Source organism: Thamnophis sirtalis, unplaced genomic scaffold, assembly GCF_051295495.1.
Source record: "Thamnophis sirtalis isolate CommonGarterSnake01/CBP01778 unplaced genomic scaffold, rThaSir2_p1.2 scaffold_4, whole genome shotgun sequence".
NCBI lineage: Eukaryota > Metazoa > Chordata > Lepidosauria > Squamata > Natricidae > Thamnophis > Thamnophis sirtalis.
This window is the reverse complement of record NW_028261384.1, coordinates 114,847,286-114,866,200: the sequence shown is the minus strand read 5'-3', so window position 1 is coordinate 114,866,200 and position 18,915 is coordinate 114,847,286. Positions and strand designations below refer to the sequence as shown.

Below are 18,915 nucleotides of genomic sequence, written 5' to 3'. Positions count from 1 at the left end.
AAATCTTACTAAATTAATCTCCAACTGTTACTCTCTTGGCCCTGCTAACTAAACAAACACTCATTTAACAACATTTTTTCAGCCTTTTGAAGTTACAACAGCTGCTGAAAATGCGGTACTTCTGACCTTCCTCGGTTGTCCAAGCACCCACTTGGTCTCATAATCACAATCTGAGCATTTGGCAACTGACATTTACACTAATGGTGGTTGCAGAGTCCCACGGTCACCCGAATGCCATTTGACACTCTGCTGGCTTTCCACAAGCAAGGTCAATGAGGAAGCCTTCAGGGAAGGCTTGCTTGTTAAGTCACAGGTTGTCTTGGTAAGTTGCACCACCTCCCGCTTGATAGAAGTCACTCTGGGCTCCACCATGGTCAAACCTTAACCTGTCCACTAGCCTGCTGGTAAGCTGTCTGTGAATTACTATCGAAGAGAATATCTGTAGCTCAGGGTTGAACTATGGGGTCTTTGGTGCTTTCTTGAGCTTGGTGGTTTTCTTGCAGACATTTCATTACCAAATTAGGTAACATTATCAGTGTTAGGAGGGAGTGGGGTTTGCTCTTACTTTTAAATACCAGCAGCTTGTCCTGACAGAGTGAGGAATGTTTTGCTTTTTCATTTATAATAAAGTCCCACTCTTGGATTTGTTTTTAATAGTCTGTTAAATATTTGGAGCAAACTTGTATTCTGGTTCAAATTAACAGAAATTAAATCATCATAGGATTTAAAACTTTATGACAGACAGCTATAAATTACATGATTAAGGGTCACAGCACCAGGTTAGAAATTGGAAGAATCTATGTTCTAGTCCCACCTTAGGCATGAAAAGGGATTGGGTGATTTTGGGCCAATCAGTCGTCTCTCAGTGCACAATGTCAGGCTTGGGTGACAAACCACTCGGTCAAATCCTGTTGCAATAGATTGACGTTCGCTTGATTGGGAAAAAGTGAACCCTGCACTTGCAGGAGAAACACTAGGAAGGGCGGGGGAATCATAGGTATTTGAGGTAAGAACTGACAGGGATTTCCTTTCCTTTCTTTTCTCCTTCCCCCTTCCCTTGTTTTATAAACCTAAAAGGGATATGACAGGAAAGGGGCAAAATGGCATAGGCTACCAGATCTGCCCTGCAAAAATCTGGATATGCGCTTTATGGCAGGAAATTTTCCACATTGCTTTCCTGCCATCTGGTGTTCATCTGAAACTGTGCAGCTCATTTGACAACTCTTAGATTGTGGCTGTATGGCATTTGGGGCAGAGGAGGGAGAGGCAAGCAGAACTCTGGACTTCAGCCGCAGTTCTGGAAACCATGTCATATATTTCAGAATAAAATGCTTAGGACTGTGTTCCTAATCCAAGATAGGCATGTCTTCCAAAGGGAAAAACAAGGATATTTAGGATATATATTTCAAATTGCAACACAGAAGAAGCCCAGAAGAGGCTTACTCACACCCATGGCAGTTTAACTCTTTCAGAGTCAGAGACTTCATTCAAAAACCCTGGCTTAAACACTGTGTGAGAAGAAACACACGCCCTGCATTCCTGCTGGCACACCCAAAGATCACTTCAGGACAAGAGGCAGAACGCTCAAGTCAAAGGAGGACATCAGACGGCCTGAGAGATTAAGTGGAGAGTTGGTAGGTGCTATGACTCTACCGCCAACTGATGGTACCCACGAGAACAGACCAAGGGGACTGGTGTCTGAGGCTGGTGGTGGGGCTAAAATTAATATTTTCCCTTTTTCCCATCAGAAGATGGACGTTCAGATGGGAATAGAAGCTATGGATCCTGCATCCATCAAACGCTTACAGTTGGTGGAGCTTGAAGGAGTTCCTCTACCTGAGACCACAGTGGAGCAATGGGATGTTATAAGGGGTTTTAAGGCTCGACCCGATGACCTTCTCATTTGCACGTATCCCAAAGCAGGTAAGTATGATTAAAGGAGACACGGGATATAGGTACAGAGGGGTATAGAAATGGAGGGAGAATGAGAACCACTGGATTTCCTCCGTAACTTGTTGCCCACTGAGACAACTAGGCACAAGAGCAGTTTTTCCCCGAACACCATCACTCTGCTAAACAAGTAATTCCCTCACCACAGTCAAACTATTCACTAAGGCTGCATTACAATTACTATTATTCTTCTCATAGTTCCTATCACCCATCTCCTCCCATTTATGACTGCAGTACTGTAACTTGCATCCTAACGATTTATATTGATATTGATTGTTTCCTGACAGCTTATCTGCATCCTATGACTATCATTGTATTGTACCTTATGATTTTTGAAAAATGTATCTTGTCTTTTTATGTACACTGAGAGCATAGGCCCCAAAGACAAATTCCTTGTGTATCCAATCATTCTTGGCCAATAAAGAATTCTATTCTATTCTATTCTACTCCACTCCATTCCATCCCTTGCCCCTTTCCTTCCCAGGGACAACATGGATGCAAGAAATAGTAGACATGATCCACCAGGAAGGAGATCCTCAGAAATGTGCTCGGGCTCCCATCTATGAACGGATGCCATTCATAGAGATGTGCCCCCCCAAACCCATCCGTACAGGTAAGGAAAAATAATTGGCTCCGGAGAGTTTGTGAGCAAATGGGAAGTGCAGATCTGAAGATACCATTCTAACTTTTCAGGTTTTGAAGAAGCAGAGGCCATGCCCTCTCCACGCACACTCAAAACTCACCTGCCAATTCATCTCCTACCCTCTTCCTTCTGGGAGCAGAATTGCAAGGTAAGGACTCCTGACTGATGTATTGAGACCTGAGGGGACGAAGGGACTTGGATAAGTCTTGGAAGATACATTGGGCTTTACCACATTCTAAACCTCTGGGATTGCAAGCCACCCCAACAGAGAATAAACCTGGTTTGCTTTGGTTTACTTGATCCTCATATTGTTTATGAACTATAAGCTGGGAGAGTGGGGATTCTTGAGCCTAGGGTTAAGGGTCAACTTTTCAAGTGAAGCTATGCACATGAATACCCTTTGCTTGGGAAACAGAGATGGCATAAGGCAGAGGTGGCCCTTTTATGACTTGTGGACTTCAGCTCCCACAATTCCTGAGCCAGCCTTGCTAGCTCAAGAATTCTGGGAGTTGAAGTCCACAAGTTGAAGGCCTTGGTTCCCCACCTCTGGCATAAGGAAAAGTAAAATTCTCATTTGTGGAAGTTCTAGAGCAGTTAGAATTTGGGGCATTTTCTTTCACCATCAGAGTTGCTATCTAGGAATGCCGATAGTGTGCGCTGCATCAGAGGCACATGGTTTTCTACTCTGGTTGAAAAAAAATCCCTGTCATAGCTAATTGTGCATATAACTTTGTTTGAAGCTCAGTCCTGCAAGCTAAGTTTGTAAAACACAGAATGGATGCAATTAAGGAGAAAGTTTGCCCATGACCCAGCTTGTAAGTTTGCCGCAATCAATAAATATCGGTGTAGATCTGCCATGAATAAGTTGCCATTTTATGTCTTTAATTATTAGCTAAGGAGATCATGGATGATAATCTTTAGCTCAGAGGTTGAATCGGGCTGACCAAGAATCTGCTCTTTCCTTCTTCCTGCAATACCTCAAGTAAAGCTGCTTGCTTTACCTCTTCCTCCCAACTATGACAATACCTACATTTCCCGAAAAGGGGGACGTTGTTGACACAAGGCAATCAAAATCAAACAAAGCACTTCTAATATGGCCAGCTGGAGTGCTTGCTAATGCAGTCTTCCTTGGGAAGAGATACTTCGTAGTTGTTGCTTCCTTTCTGAAACTGGATGATGTGATGTAAAAGTTTTGTCAAGATAATTTGGTCCATGCAGATGGAGTGGGGGAAGGAAGCTTGTTTGGCCCAATTCTTTCCCTGAAGCACAAGGCAGGAATGATCGTAGTTTTTCAGCAAAGTATTAGACAAAACCCCTCATGGTATTTGGATCACCAAAGTTATGAAATGCAAACCAGAAGTTTGTACCATCTGATAGATTTGCAGTTGAATAGAAAATTGTGCCTCTTCAATAGAAAGTGAAAATATTTATATTGATGTATATCATGTATGTATGTATGTATGTATGTATGTATGTATGTATGTATGTATGTATGAATGTACTCCTAGCACATATGTACTAGTCGTTCCCAACTCTAGGGGACAGTGCTCATCTCCATTTCAATGCCGAAGAGCCAGTGCTGTCAAAAGACATCTCCGTGGTTATTATGTACTAATATTAATTACTTGACAGAGGCGATCCATTCAACAGTAAAGGTTTATTCAACATCAACTAAGCACAAATCATGACAGAATAGAGGAACTCCGGTTTGACAGCTCTTTTATATCGGAGCTGTCAAACTAGCAACCAATCAGAACATTAGCTTCCTTAGGCACTGCCTACATTGACCGACCAATCCTGTCATTGGGTGGAAATGACTGACACTTCACATTTGCCCAGCCTCAGACATAACAGTGGTCATGTGGCTAGCATAACTAAATGCCGAAGGCACACGGAACACTATTACCTTCCCACCAAAGGTGGTTCCTATTTTTCTACTTGCATTTTTACATGCTTTTGAATTGCTAGGTTTGGCAGAATCTGGGACAAGTAATGGGAGCTGTCTCTGTTACACTAGCACTAGGATTCGAACCACCAAACTGCTGACCTTTCTGATTGTCAAGCTCAGCATTTTAGCCACTGAACCTCCACATATATATTTGTGTGTGTTATATATATAGAAAAGCTTAGGAGCTAGAATTCCTTGGTTTTCATCCTCAATGCTTTATTGATCAGCAGGGCGGTTCCGCGGTGGGGCTGAGGGAAAGGATCAGGCTGATGCCAGCTGACCATGGGTGTGCACAGGGCCTGAAGCTGAGGCAAAAACACCAGTCTTATCATCTGATTGTCAGCATGGCAGGGAAAAGGGTGAAGCAGGCCCCAGGCTCTGGCCTGCAGAAGATACATGATAATCCTCCAGCAGAGGTTTGAGAATCACCGGACTTGTCCATACACAGATTATTTGCATCTGAAAAACGTATTTAATTTTTCTAAAATAAATCTTACAGCTTCCCTATCAACTCCCCAAACTTAAAACTGACCACTTGCTCCACTCGGTCTCCATTGATAAGCAAGGGCTGGATGTCTGATCTATTCTTTCTATAGTCCACTATAAGATCCTTGGTCTTATTGGTGTTAAGGACCAAGTTATTGTCTCCACACCATGAAAGCAACTGGTCCACCTCATCTCGATAGGCAGACTCATTCCCCCTGGAAATTAGTCCCACCAAGGTTGTATCATCTGGAAATTTAGCCATAGTATTACTAGCGTGAGTGGAATTGCAGTCATGCACATAAAGACTATAGAGTAAGGGACTCAACACGCAACCCTGTGATGTACCAGTATTAAGAATAAGGGCTGAAGAGATATGATTACCTAATCTGACCCTCTGAGAGCAACCGGACAGGAAATCCACAATCCAAGGACAGATTGAATAAGAAAGCCTAAGATTCATAAGTTTAGACACTTGTCCATGTGGAATGATTGTGTTAAATGCAGAACTAATATTTACAAAAAGCATCCTCACATAGCCCCTCCCCCTGCTGTTTCAAATGAGTCAGAGTAGTGTGAAGAGTGATGGCTATAGCATCCTTTATAAATCTATTTTTTTCTGTATGCAAACTGGTGTTTATCAAATGTATGCGGAAGACCAGAAATGGCATTCCAGCAGACCAATTTCTCAAAGCATTTCATGATAGGAGAGAGTGATACTGGTCTGCAATTGTTGAGGTTATTGATAAGGAACTTCTTTGGCAGTGGAACAGTGGTGGAAGCCTTCAAGCAAGAGGGAATAGTGGACTGGAATAAAAACCGATTGAAGATTCTGGTAAAGACTCCAGCCAACTGATCAGCACAGTCTTTAAGCACTCGGCCAGAGATACCATCAGGACCGATAGCCTTTCTAGGGTGCACAGCCCTCAGAATGCTCCTCACCTCCTCTTCCTCCACAGTGGGTTGGGGGCTACAATGGACTGGTGGCTGTATTTAAGCTGTCTCTGATGTCTCCACTTCAAAGCAAGCAAAGAAATGATTCAGCTCTTCTGCCAATGAAGCATCACCCTCAACAGGGATGACATTGGTTGGTTGATGGTTGGTAATTTTTTGAATCCCTTGCCCCACCTGCCTCATGTAATTACTATACAAATTATCCTCAATCTTCTCTAATATTCAGTCTTGGCCTTCCAAATACCTTTCTTCAGACTGGCTGTGACAACACTGTCTCTTGCCCCAGCACCAGACCTAAAGGCCTTGGTTCTGTCACACAAGAAGCACTGAACTTCCTTGGTCATCCAGGGCTTCTGATTGGGATAGAACCTAATACATTTCTCCACTGTGATAGTATCTGTGCAATATTTGATATCGCACAGAACAGTTGCAGTGTGCTCCTCTAGGTCTGGGTGGTAAAGGAGGTTCCAATTTGTATTCTCAAAACAATCCTGAAGTTGTTGGGAAGTATCTTCTTGCCAAGATTTCTCTGTCTTTATTATAGGCAGAGCCCATCTCTTAAGAGGGATGCATGCTGGTGCTAAAACATATGATCTGATTGCCCCAAATGTGGTAATTGTATAACCGTATAGCCATGTTTAATTTGGTATATACTTTGTCCAATATATTTGGTCCTCTATACTTAACATGCTGGTAGAATTTGGGGAGCACTGCTTGTAAATCAGCCTGATTAAAGTCCCCCACTATAATATGGACAGCATTAGGATCCTTATTCTGTTGATTACTAACAGTGTTGTACAAGAATCCCAAAGCTATGGTAATATTGGCATCAGACTGCAGTAATCAAAACCACGCTGAACTCCCGTGGAAGATATATGGGTCTACATTTAAGAGTCATATACTCCAGATCCAGAGCAGTGGCTGTCTACAGTCTTTATATTGATACTCCAGCTTTTGTTCACATAAAGGTTTGAACCTCTCTCTTTGCTTTTGCTGGATTCTCTATTCCTGTCCTACCGGTAAGTTATGTAGCCTTCCAGCTCAACAGCTGCCTAAATGTGCTTCCGAAACACTGAGTTAAGTAAAATAAATCCATGTGATTACATACTTCATTTTAGTGAAGTGGACTTGTATCTCCAGGTTCTCATTTACTGTTTATATGAAAAATGCTCATTACAAAACATAAGATTTCATAGCTGTGTTTTGAGTTATGTGCTTACTGAATCTGATTAATGGAAAGACACTGGTTGACTCTAAGAGAAATGTTGGATTGCCTTTACCACACAAACAAACCTAAGCAGTGAATAATAGCTTACATCTGAACTTGTAATGAATGCCATCCCCTCCACATATTTAATGTTGGCTCTGTCTCCTCAAACTGATATCTAATTGTGCCATGGGCGACCCATTTGTGGTTGAATACACCCACTGTAAATGAGTTCAGCTGAGAATTAGCAATTCTAGAATCTGCAATTAAGAGTGCAGAGTTGCTGAAAAACAAGGTGAACCAGAAGGTTGAATAGACTAATGACTGATAGTGGATTTTCCATATTTGGGGGCTGAGAAGATAATATAGCAGATACTTTTCATTTAATATATGCTCGCCTGAGAACCTGTCTGGCATCTTTTCTAGCAGATGTAAACATAGAATAGGCTCTATGAAAACATTGTTTGAACGACCACAAAAATGGCAACATTGGTGTGAGTGACTCTTCCACTGGAAATCAACTTATTATTGCTTATGACAGAAGAGAGACATAAGAAACAAGATTGTAGTAGCAATAGTACCTAGACATATACGGCTTCATAATGCTTTTACAGCACTCTCTAAGCAGTTTGTAAGCATATGTTCCGACAGGCCTGGGGCTAATGAGCTTTTGTCCCCTCTCGAATGGTATGGCTGTTGTGTGCTTTTAAATTGTGTATTGTTCTGTTTGTCTTTTTTTATTCCTTATTTGTACCCTCCCCTTGACTTGGATTGTGAGCCGCCCTGAGTCCCCTTGGGGAAAAGGGCGGCATAGAAATTCAATAAATTCAATTCAATTCAATTTTCCCAGATTATTTATGTGGCCAGAAACATCAAGGACAATGCAGTTTCCTATTTCCACTTCCATCGGATTAGCAAATTGATGCCAAAGTCTGGAAATTGGGATGAGTTTCTGGAGAAATTTGTTGCTGGAAAGGGTGAGTAGATATTAGAGGTACTAGAATGCCAGTGAGATACAATTAATTGTGCTCTGTATGAGCTTGCAAATCCTTCAGTGTTTCCTTCAGTAATAAGCAGCTGTCTGACTGACTGACTGACTTTCTGTCTACCAATCATCAGCTTCCCCAGGCAGGTGGCCCCCAAATGTTTTTGAGTCCTCCAGTTTGGAGGATCTCCAGTTCAGAATGCATATATTTGCACATGCATGTGTGTGTATGTTACAAAATAATCAAGGGTCCTGTCCTTTTTCCTTCTACATTTTCCTCTCTCTCCTAGAGATCCTAGAGAAAAGAAGAAGTTCAAAAATGACAACAGCTTCACTGGGCTTGGCCACATGTCCAATTCTTTTAAAAGTTAAAGAGAAACAACTAATGTCACTGCTAGATAAGGAGATAGGAGACAAGCAACAGAAGGAAAGGAACAGTAAATTGGCACAAAGAAAAAGGGGGGGAGGGAAAGTGGATATTGGTTCAGTGGCTGGATCACAGCAGGCTCACGATTTATCAACCTCTACTAAGAGATGGAAGGAAATGTATGCTGAATTTAATTCCTCTAATTTCTTTTTATTTTATTTTTGCAGTTGCTTGGGGCTCCTGGTTTGACCATGTTCAAGGTTGGTGGAAAGCTAAAAATCGTCACCCAATTCTATATGTCTTCTATGAAGACATAAAGAAGGTAAGTGGTTTGTTTTTGGACTCTACATCTATGCACCACACGGACATAAACATATCACAATTCCATCTCATATGTACATCTCAGTATTTATCTTTATTCTTTATAGTCGATTCTGACAAGAAATTCATCAATCTCTTTTGAAAGTTCTGAAATCAGATCTTTCGACACACACAAAGCAAGCCCTGGTTGGCTCATAGTAGCAGTTCAGTGGATTATTGATGGCAGATCAACAACTTCCCAGCAATATTTGAATTACCCCAGCTACACACCTAATTCATCCTTTTTATATCCCATTATTGAAATAGAATAGAATTCTTTATTGGCCAAGTGTTATTGGACATACAAGAATTTGTCTTCAGTGCATAAACTCTCACTGTACATAAAAGATATAAGTGATAATCATGATCATACCACGTTTTCCCGAAAATAAGACAGGGACTTATTTTCTTTTGACCCCGAAATAAGCGCTTGGTCTTATTTTCGGGAGGTCTTATTATTTTTGAGGTGCAGGAAGCAACGAGCATGGTCACCTCGTAGTTGCAAATTGTCAGGGAGGGCTTTTTTTCAGGGGAGGGTTTATTTCAGCACATGCGCTCAAAACCCGATTATCCGGGGAAGTCCTATTTTCAGGGAAGTAGGGTAGTCATCATAAATACATTCATCATGAATCATAAGATACAACACTTAGTGATAGTTATAGGATACTAAATACGCAATCAAAATCATACTAGGAAACGAAATAAAACAATATGAATTATAAAGATACAAACAACAAGGTTATAGTCATTGGGGGGTTTCTATTTTTTTTTCCTACCGGTTCGCTCGTGTGCTTGTGTGTGTACATGCACGGAAGCATCCGGATGGGTGGGCACAGCCTCCCACTGCCGTTACTACTGGTTTGCCTGACCTGGGCCGAATCAGCAGCAAACCACCTCTGGTTATAGTCATAAGTAGAAAGGAGATAGGTAATAGGAAGGATGAGAAGAGTAATAGTAATACAATCTTAGTAAATAGTTTGAGAGTGTTGTGGGAATTAGTTGTTTAGCAGAGTGATAGCATGCAGGGAAAAAATGATCTTGTGTCTACTTAGTGAGCAATGCTCTGTAGTGTCGTTTTGAGGGTAGAAGTTGAAACATTTTATGTTCAGGATGTGAGCGGTCTGTAGATATTTTCACAGCCCTCTTTTTGACTTATGCAGTATACAGATCCTCAATGGAAGGTAGGTAGATAGCAATTGTTTTTTCTGCCATTCTAATTTATCTGTTGAAGTCTGTTTCTATCTCGTTTGATTCCAGAGCCAAACCAGACATGTTACAGAGGTGTAGATGATAGACTCAATAATTCCTCTGTAGAATTGTATCAGCAGCTCCTTGGGCAATTTGAGCTTTCTGAGTTGGTGCGGAAAGAACACTTTTTTTGTTTTTGTGATGAAGTTTTCGACGTTAGGTGTCTATTTTAAGTCTTGAGATAAGATAGAATCTAGAAACCTGAGGGCCTCTGCTGTTGATAGTGTGTTGTCTAGTATTGTAAGAAGGGGTGGTATAGGAGGGTTTCTCCTAAAACCTTCCACCATTTCTATGGTTTTGGATGTGTTTAGTCCAAGATTGTTCCTGCCGCACCACAGGGCTAGTTGTTTAACCTCCCATCTGTATGCAGATTTGTTGCTGTCTCAAGACCAACCACTGTTGTATCATCTGCAAACTTTAGTACTTTAACAGAGGGATCTTTTGAGATGCTGTCTTTGGTATATAGAGAGAAGCAGAGAGAGCACACAGCCTTGGGGGCCCCTGTGCCAATTTTACAGGTATCTGATGCGATTTTGCCTAGCTTCACCTGCTGCTTCCTGTCTGTTAGGAAGCTTATGGTTCACTTACAAGTGTGGTCAGGAACAGCTAGCCAGGATGACCACACTTCTAACCAGAATTCTAATCAGAACATTAAGTACTTAAGAACTTTCTAAGGAGGCTAAATGGAAAGACACTAAAGTTTTATGAGATATTTCCATATGTTCTAAGAGAAGTTATAATATATTTTATGGCCTCTTGAACGCTATCCCAGGAATAATATCTTACTTGCATATATTTTGGAGCTATAAATCATTCCAGAGGCACTGGCTCATTATCCCTGTATTGGTGTCTCTAATTGTTTTATTACTTTCTTACTGAATCACAGGGGACACTGAGGGCGAATGTTTAGGTAGGGATGTTATTTAAACTCGGAGCTCTTTTCTTTATAAATCTTAGTTTAACTTTGTTGGCCCTTTCCCTTGTTTTATAAGAAGGATCTCATCTCAATACGACTGCTCAAAATATGGGTATTCTGTTCCAGTACTGATTTGATTGGATTCAGCTAATATTACAAAATCTGGACAATAGGTATGATGCATAAACATATAGTATCCTCAAGCCTGATTTTAGCCTATTTCTTCTTGTTCTTTATGATAATGAAATAACCTAGTAGGAAAGGTCTACTGGATCTCTAGGCCCTAGACGAGGGGTCTGCAAACTTTAAGACTTGTGGACTTCTACTTCCAGAATTCCTCTGCCAGCAGCGGAATCATGGGATATGAAGTCCACTAGAGTTAAAGCTGCCAAGTTAGGAGACCTCTGCCCTGGAGTAATATACTCTTTCCTCATGTTTGGCCTCCATGTGTTTCTCTCTTTCTCTCCCTCCCTCCCTCCCTCCTGATGAATTAGGGTAGTTCCTGGATTTCACACTGATTGCTGATTGTCACGTTATATTGATAGTGAGGAGGTTCTTTGAATTGGCATTACTTTATAAACCAGTGGTATCTATTCTTAGATTCTTCTTTGAAGAGCCGAGGTGGCGCAGTGGTTAAATGCAGCACTGCAGCTCAGCAGTTTGGCTGTTCAAATCCCACCAGGCTCAAGGTTGACTCAGCCTTCCATCCTTCCGAGGTGGGTAAAATGAGGACCCAGATTGTTGTTGGGGGCAATATGCTGACTCTGTAAACCGCTTAGAGAGGGCTGAAAGCCCTATGAAGCGGTATATAAGCCTAACTATTGCTATTGCTATTGCTATTGCTTAGAGGTTTGAGATTGGGCAATCGGGAACATCTACATTGCTTATCGGATATCTAGATGACTGAAATACTGTTTTATCTTTGTTAGGGTGGGGTGGGGTGTATTCCTAAGGACAGTCTGAAAATTATCATTGGTCCAGAATGTGGCAGCAAAAGGATATACTGCTTCTGGTATTGAAAGAGTTGCAGTTGCTTTCCAGGTAAATTCAAGTAACTTCTACCATGTAGAAAACTTTGCATGGCTTGGGTCCAGATTACTTAGGGCAGTGGTCCCCAACCCCCGGTCCGCGGACCGGTGCCGGGCCGTGGAGTACCTGGCACCGGGCCGCGGAAGCCGGGTGTTCGCTGTCCCAGGCGGCCCCGCTGCGGGGAAACGGAAGCCCCGAGAACAAAACAGGCGTCAACGCAGAGAACGGGAGCCTCGCAGAAACAGCCCTTCGGGTGCTTCCTCTGCAGCCAGAAGCTTCAGCGGCCAAGGCGGCTCCGCTTGAAGAGGCTCTTCGAAGCTTTTTCCGGCTCCGAGAGGAGGGCTAACCCGCCCTCCCTAGCCAGGGCTCCGGCTTCGCCACATGCGATGCTCGGCACATCCCCCGCTGCTGCATGGCCTGCGAACCCCGGCAGCTCCGCTTTCCGGCTGCAGCGAAAGCGACAAGGCACCTGCCGAGCGGCCCCAGCCCAGTTGGCAGCGGGCATACGGTCCCAGCCCAGCCAGCCTCATCGCAGCGAGGGGCTCTTGGGGAAGCCGCCTTGCTCGCCCCCCGACCGGCTAATTTGCAGGGCGAGGCTTCCCCGGATGCAGTCCCGGCGACTTCCCTTCGGCTCGTTGGAGCTGCCCCGCGGCCAAGAAGTAGCCGGGAGGGCGGCCGCGGCTCCCCTGGGCGAGGCCTGACCGTGTCTCAGGAGGCGCCCACGCGAGCACAGCTCAGCCGGCAGCCGGGCGGGCCTCTGGAAGCGCCGGCGTTCCTCTTCAGTGGGATCGCCGAGAGGCCGAGGGCAGAGCCACTCCCTTCCTCCCTATGGAGCCCACCGTGGGGAGGGGGCGAGGAGGGAACTGTCGCCCGTCCCGACAGGTGGGGGCGGCGGTTCACCGGGGAGACGATCCGGAGGTAAGCACGGCTGACGACCACGCCCGCCCACCCACCTCCTTGCGGGCCACTTTGGCCTCGGCGTGCCGGAACTTGAACACCCTGAACAGGCTCATGCACCTTTCCCCGCACCTCTGAAGGACACCAACCAATGACCGCCCTCTGGGCTAGTGCCCAGAACCGCTTCGCGGGAGCCCTGTGGGCGGAGGGGGTGGGCAGGCAGGGGCGCAGGGTCACGAACAACGCCCCCCCACCCCTGCGCGCGCTCAGTGGGCCACAGTAAAATTATCAAAGGCTGACTGGTCCACGGCGATAAAAAGGTTGGGGACCACTGACTTAGGGCACCAGAGAAATCAGAAGGTGGCAAAAATTCCAAGTAACACATTTTACTGTGTTACTGTCAAGCTTTTGTGAGCTATAGCTTACTTTATCAGGTGCACTGAGTGGCTAGCCCAATGTTCTTCAACCTTGACAACTGGAAGACGTGTGGACTTCAACTCCCAGAATTCCCCAGAGATGATATTTATTTAGGTTGGGGTGAGGCAGGAAGAGAAGGAACTGGACATGTAGATTCTGTTGGTGTGGATGTGAAGAGTATAGGAAATCAAAGCAACTGCATCAATTCCCTGGGAGGATTATTAAAGTACAAAAATACAAAAAACAAAACATAATTAGTTATCACCTATAGCTGAAACCACTCACACAATTTTAAATAATCTAGAGCCCATACTGGACAATGATAATACATTTTCTCAGTGACATTTAACCACCATAGACTAATATGGCTACCCTACTACAATATCTACCCCAAACAGACTTCCTAGCCCTCTTAAATTTTCAGTGGGACCCTTTTTGCAAGTGCCATGAATAGCAATAGCAGTAGACTTATATACCGCTTCATAGGGCTTTCAGCCCTCTCTAAGCGGTTTACAGAGAGTCAGCATATTGCCCCCAACAATCTGGGTCTTCATTTTACCCACCTCGGAAGGATGGAAGGCTGAGTCAACCCTGAGCCGGTGAGATTTGAACCGCTGAACTGCTGATCTAGCAGTAGCCTGCAGTGCTGCATTTAACCACTGCGCCACCTTGGCTCTTGTCATGAAGGATTATGTGACACCTCAACAGCTTATTCTGTCTTTCTCATGATAATACCTAAACTACAAAGCATGCTATTGGAGATGAGACTTACAATTTAAGAAAGGACTTAAGATATTTATTTTTCCCAGTCATAAAGAACTGTTTTTAAATTTTAAGATGAAAAAGGAACTGAATTTGACACTGTACATCGTGGCAACTGTGGCACAAGATGCAGAGCCCTGGCAGAGGTGGCCAAGAAGTACAGTAATAATGTTTCTGCTGTATTGTGGGTGGACTTCAAATCAGAGATGGAAAGTTTGGATGCTATCAAACGCCCCAAACTGGTGGAAATTGAAGGAATTCCAATGCTCAGCGAAACATTAGAAAATTGGAATCTAATAAGTGGCTTTCAAGCTTGGCCTGATGATCTTCTTCTCTGCACTTATCCCAAAGCAGGTAAAGAGGAGTTCATGTGAATGCTTGGCAGAGCTGTGGGAGGAGAACCAGGAAATGTGGATAGCCATGTCCACTGGATGAATTATCTGTTTCCTATAGCTTTTCTCCTTCCTTCCTTCCTGCTAGGGACCACATGGATACAGGAAATTTTGGACATGGTCCTTCATAGGGGAGATGCACAGAAATGTGCCCGGGCACCCATTTATGAGCGGAGCCCCTACATAGAACTTTTCCCTCCAAAGCCTGTGCCTTCAGGTGAGTCTCTCAGGCACACAGGGAAAAAGTAGAATTAAACACTGTACTCTGCAACGTGTGACTGTCTCCTCTGACCTTGCAGGCTTTGAACTGTTAATGGCAATGCCATCCCCGCGAACCCTCAAATCTCATCTCCCAGTTCAACTCCTGCCAACTTCCTTCTGGGAACAAAATTGCAAGGTTAGGCTTTTTTTTGGGGGGGGGGGGTTGTTATTCAAAGATCTGGAATTCTTTACTCAGTATATCAAATGTTTACTGTAGAGTTTCATTACATAATGCTTTCCCAACCTACAGCAATACACAGTGGGCCTAATTTCTAAATTAATTATTTGATATAAGTGAATTAAATACAGTTAATGAAATAAAATAAAATACAAAAAAAGTCACAGCAGCAATCAAGAAAGAAAAGTTTCAGCAGTCAAGAAGGAAAAGTCTGAAACTTTTACACTAAATTTTGCTTTCCACTGGATCAGATTTAGGTGAGGTTACATCACCTAATCAACTTAATCTTGAAAAATTAAGCAGAATTTGATTTGATTGCTATGTGGAAGAGGTTTCACCCATGGCCCAGACACATCAAATAGTTCCCATAAGTCGAACTTCCTTCAACTTACGTTCCCTATGTTTTATTTTCACAGATCATTTATATAGCCAGAAATGCCAAGGACTGTGCTGTTTCCTTCTTCCATTTCCATCGCATGAATAAAATACTTCCAGGAAAGTGGGAAGATTTTCTGGAGAATTTCATTGCTGGGAAAGGTAATTAGAAGCTATTTATGTAAAGAACAATGCTTCTTACCTGAATGTTTTAAAGGGGCAGGTGATCCTGATAGCTCTTTCATTAAGTTTCATGATACAGGAGACAAGTGGAACTTTCTGGTTAATAACATACATGGTGAAGATTGAACAATATCTGGTAAAAAGAAGATAAAAATACAGGAAAATCTGGTGCTAATTTTTTTTTAGATGTATAGTTTAGATGTACAGTTTGGTAATATTTAACCTTTTATATTTCTAATTCAAGTTTCTCTTTGCAGTTGGTTATGGCTCATGGTTTGACCATGTTCGTGGTTGGTGGGAGGCTAAAAACCACCATTCAATTTTGTACATCTTTTATGAAGACATAAAAGAGGTAAGCATCTCTCATACATTTCTATGTACAAACATACTCAAGTGATAATTTCCATTAAAGAGAACCTTAGAACTTCTTACTACTAATGTTCACCAAGAAGGCACACATTTTTTTCTATAGATGGTCCTTGATTTAACAACCACAATTAGGATAAGAAATTAATTTACACTATTTAAATCAGAAACATAACCTGACAATATTGAATAGTAAACTTATTAAAAACCACAATCCTAAGCAATAGGAATAAAAATATAACACTATTTAAGTAAGATTTGGGGGGGGGGATCACTTAAGGATTATGGTCTGGTTCAAGTATTTTTAAGTATTTAAGTATTTTTCTCATCTCTAGGCACCGTTGGGGACTGGAAGGAACACTTCACAGAGGCTCAAAGCCAACAACTAGATGAAATCTGCATCCAAAAACTAGGTGACAGTGGCTTGGAATTCCGCACAGAGCTATAAACAGACTTCACAATGCCTTCAAGCAAAACTTTTTCTCGGACTGATTTCTACTTGATTTAAAAGAAATAATCACAAATTTACATGCAAGGAAGCCATTTTGTGATGGATGGGCTTGCCATTTTATAAGCCTTTCCCTTGGGAAAAAATTCCTGAGAGAAACGTAAAGAGTTAGCCTCCTAATCACTCTCTGTGATGGGGAGATAAAAAATGAGTACATTTTATTTGAATAACGTTTGCATTATGTCTTTTCCCAAAGAGAGAGGCAGACATAATTTGTGGTGAGGGTACATTTTATCCTTACAGGAATTCAGCTTGTAGATTGTGCAAGAAAAAAGAAGAAAAAGAGAACTAAGATGATCAAAAATCTAAATTATAGCCAAACACAGCATAGCCTGCTCTCCTTGCTCTGATCACATCTGTTTTTGGAGAAAATTTGCAGCAAGTGGCCAATATTCAAAAATCTTGCCAATCCAAACTTCTCCCTCTTGGCTATGCTAAGTAGACAGGTAGTCCTCATTTAACAACCACTTGTTCTGCAACTTTTCAAAGTTACTACAGCGCTGAAAGAGTGGTACTTACGACAATCCTCCAAGTTGTGGCTGTCCCACCAATCTTGCGATCATGTGATCCCAGTCTGAATGACTTGAACCTATGACAATTGCAATGTTCCACAGTCACGTGATTGCCATTTGGGAGTTTCCCTGCAGGCCTTCTGCAAGCAAGCAAAGGAAGCTGTCAGACAATGTTGCAGATTACTTTGGGCAAGTTGCCTGCACACTCCAGTATCTGACAGCAGCAATCCCTGGCTGAAGAAGAATTATTGAGAAAGAAGGCAAATGTTATTTGCACTGGTGATAACATTAAGCAAATAAATCAACCATTCCTTCCTTCCCTTTGTTTCTAACTTAATCCTTAAAATATTGATCACATTACCATGGACAATAGATCTAGTCCATCAACATCAAGGCTTATGAATAGCAAAATAAAATAAGAAGGCAACAGAGTGTTATTTACGATTGTGATCCTCACTGATTAAGTAAATTAACCAGCCTTTTCTTCCTTCCCTTCTTCTCAAACTTAATCCTTAAAATGTAGCTCATATCACGCAGAATGGTTCTAGACCAGTTTAAAATGAAGGTTTATGAACAACAGAATAAAATAAGATAAATATCTATCTTTTGTGGGATGATCTTTATTTTTAGTCCTGGAGAGCATAATGTAGAGAGTCCCCAATTGTCTGCAAAATGCTTGGAGTAAACTTGTGTTTGGTTCAAGTTCAGAGAAGAAAACCAAATCATCATGGGATTCAGAACTGACAGCTATAAATTATATCACAATAACAATATCCATATTAGCGTCTTAAGGAAAGTGGTTAAGGCTCCAGGCTAGAAACCAGGAGTTGTGAGCTCTAGTCCCATTTTAGGCATGAAAGTCAGATGGCTGATTTTGAGACAGTCACTCTTTCTCAGTCCACAATCTTCAGCTTCGGCGACAAGTCAGTTGGTCAATTCCTGTCACTACCAATGGATCAGTTGATCTGGAAAAAATAAGTGGATGCGGCACTTATTTTTTAAAAATGTAACAATAACTTTACAATAATTTCCTGGTTTTTTATTACTAGGCTAAATGAACGACAAAGTTGGTGTACAGACTTTCAGCTCATTTGTTTATTCTTGGGACCAACACAGAATTAACATCCCAACCCACCATGCGTAAATGAGTAGTTACAATCAGGCTGGATACATTGACACTTAAAGCTTGAAAATTAATGTAGAATGTGTAATTCCTTAGCATCAGAGCATGTTAATATAAGGCAACTGGCAGTTGGAACAGAATTCTTTTCAGGAGGGGAGGAGTAGTAGAATGTCTAAACTCCCAGCCCACAATTAGATGAGTCACCTACTGGCCATGCCCACATAAGGCAACTGGAAGTTGGAACACAGAGTTCCTTTCAGGTGGGGAGGGGAGTAGAATGTCTAACTCCTTAGCATCGATGTGTGTTGATATAATACTGTATAAAAAACATTGATGATCTGATGGTCATTTTGAAAAATCCTTTCTTAGTAAGCACCTAAAAGCCAAAAGGAACATACATGCTGAATTACAAGTTTGTAGGCTTTACAGTTGTGGACATTTTGTGATGACTGAGTGGTATTTGGCTGATAGATAGATTAGATAGGTAGATAGGTAGGTAGGTAGGTAGGTAGGTAGGTAGGTAGGTAGGTAGGTAGATAGATAGATAGATAGATAGATAGATAGATAGATAGATAGATAGATAGATAGATAGATAGATAGATAGATATAGACAGACAGACAGACAGACAGACAGACAGACATGGAAAGGGTGAAAGAGAAGGGCAGTATGAGAAAGAGAGAAAGAAAGAATTATATTCTAATTCCATTTGTCATACTTTCCTTGACCATAGCAGAATTGCAAGATACTCAAGAATCTTAATGTTAGATATAGTATTTGTGAAAAACAAAGCAAAAGACCCTGCCTTCTGATATCATAATGGCATTCACAATTTATAGTGAAATTGAGGTTA

At 42.2% G+C, this 18,915-nt stretch overlaps 2 protein-coding genes across 3 annotated transcripts; both read left to right on the top strand.

Annotated features, from left to right (window-relative positions):
• Positions 1 to 425: 425 nt before the first annotated feature.
• LOC148046291 (sulfotransferase 1C2-like) lies at positions 426 to 14,328 on the top strand. 2 transcript variants are annotated; one of them, XM_087713781.1, is made up of 8 exons: positions 426 to 1,634; positions 1,749 to 1,923; positions 2,435 to 2,563; positions 2,644 to 2,741; positions 8,036 to 8,162; positions 8,765 to 8,859; positions 11,991 to 12,102; positions 14,242 to 14,328. In XM_087713781.1, exons 2-7 carry the CDS (start codon positions 1,752 to 1,754, stop codon positions 12,078 to 12,080), a joined length of 711 nt encoding a protein of 236 aa, XP_087569907.1. In that variant the 5' UTR covers positions 426 to 1,634; positions 1,749 to 1,751; the 3' UTR covers positions 12,081 to 12,102; positions 14,242 to 14,328. The 2 variants fall into 2 exon arrangements, with proteins under 2 accessions (XP_087569907.1, XP_087569906.1); XM_087713780.1 differs by lacking the exons at positions 11,991 to 12,102; positions 14,242 to 14,328 and having other exon boundaries at positions 8,765 to 9,039.
• On the top strand, positions 14,322 to 16,952 carry LOC148046290 (sulfotransferase 1C2-like). The gene is made up of 6 exons (XM_087713782.1): positions 14,322 to 14,520; positions 14,647 to 14,775; positions 14,858 to 14,955; positions 15,414 to 15,534; positions 15,813 to 15,907; positions 16,257 to 16,952. The coding sequence occupies exons 1-6, from the start codon at positions 14,373 to 14,375 to the stop codon at positions 16,308 to 16,310; spliced, it is 645 nt and encodes a 214-aa protein (XP_087569908.1). The 5' UTR covers positions 14,322 to 14,372; the 3' UTR covers positions 16,311 to 16,952.
• Positions 16,953 to 18,915: the final 1,963 nt, after the last annotated feature.

Excerpts from the sequence above, each read along its gene's own strand:
- LOC148046291 (XM_087713780.1), top strand. The coding sequence starts at position 1,752 with ATGGACGTTCAGATGGGAATAGAAGCTATGGATCCTGCATCCATCAAA. Across the intron at positions 2,742-8,035 it reads TCTGGGAGCAGAATTGCAAG|ATTATTTATGTGGCCAGAAA; the intron begins GTAAGGACTCCT and ends CAATTTTCCCAG. Across the intron at positions 8,163-8,764 it reads GAAATTTGTTGCTGGAAAGG|TTGCTTGGGGCTCCTGGTTT; the intron begins GTGAGTAGATAT and ends TTATTTTTGCAG.
- LOC148046290 (XM_087713782.1), top strand. The coding sequence starts at position 14,373 with ATGGAAAGTTTGGATGCTATCAAACGCCCCAAACTGGTGGAAATTGAA. Across the intron at positions 14,956-15,413 it reads TCTGGGAACAAAATTGCAAG|ATCATTTATATAGCCAGAAA; the intron begins GTTAGGCTTTTT and ends TTATTTTCACAG. Across the intron at positions 15,535-15,812 it reads GAATTTCATTGCTGGGAAAG|TTGGTTATGGCTCATGGTTT; the intron begins GTAATTAGAAGC and ends TTCTCTTTGCAG.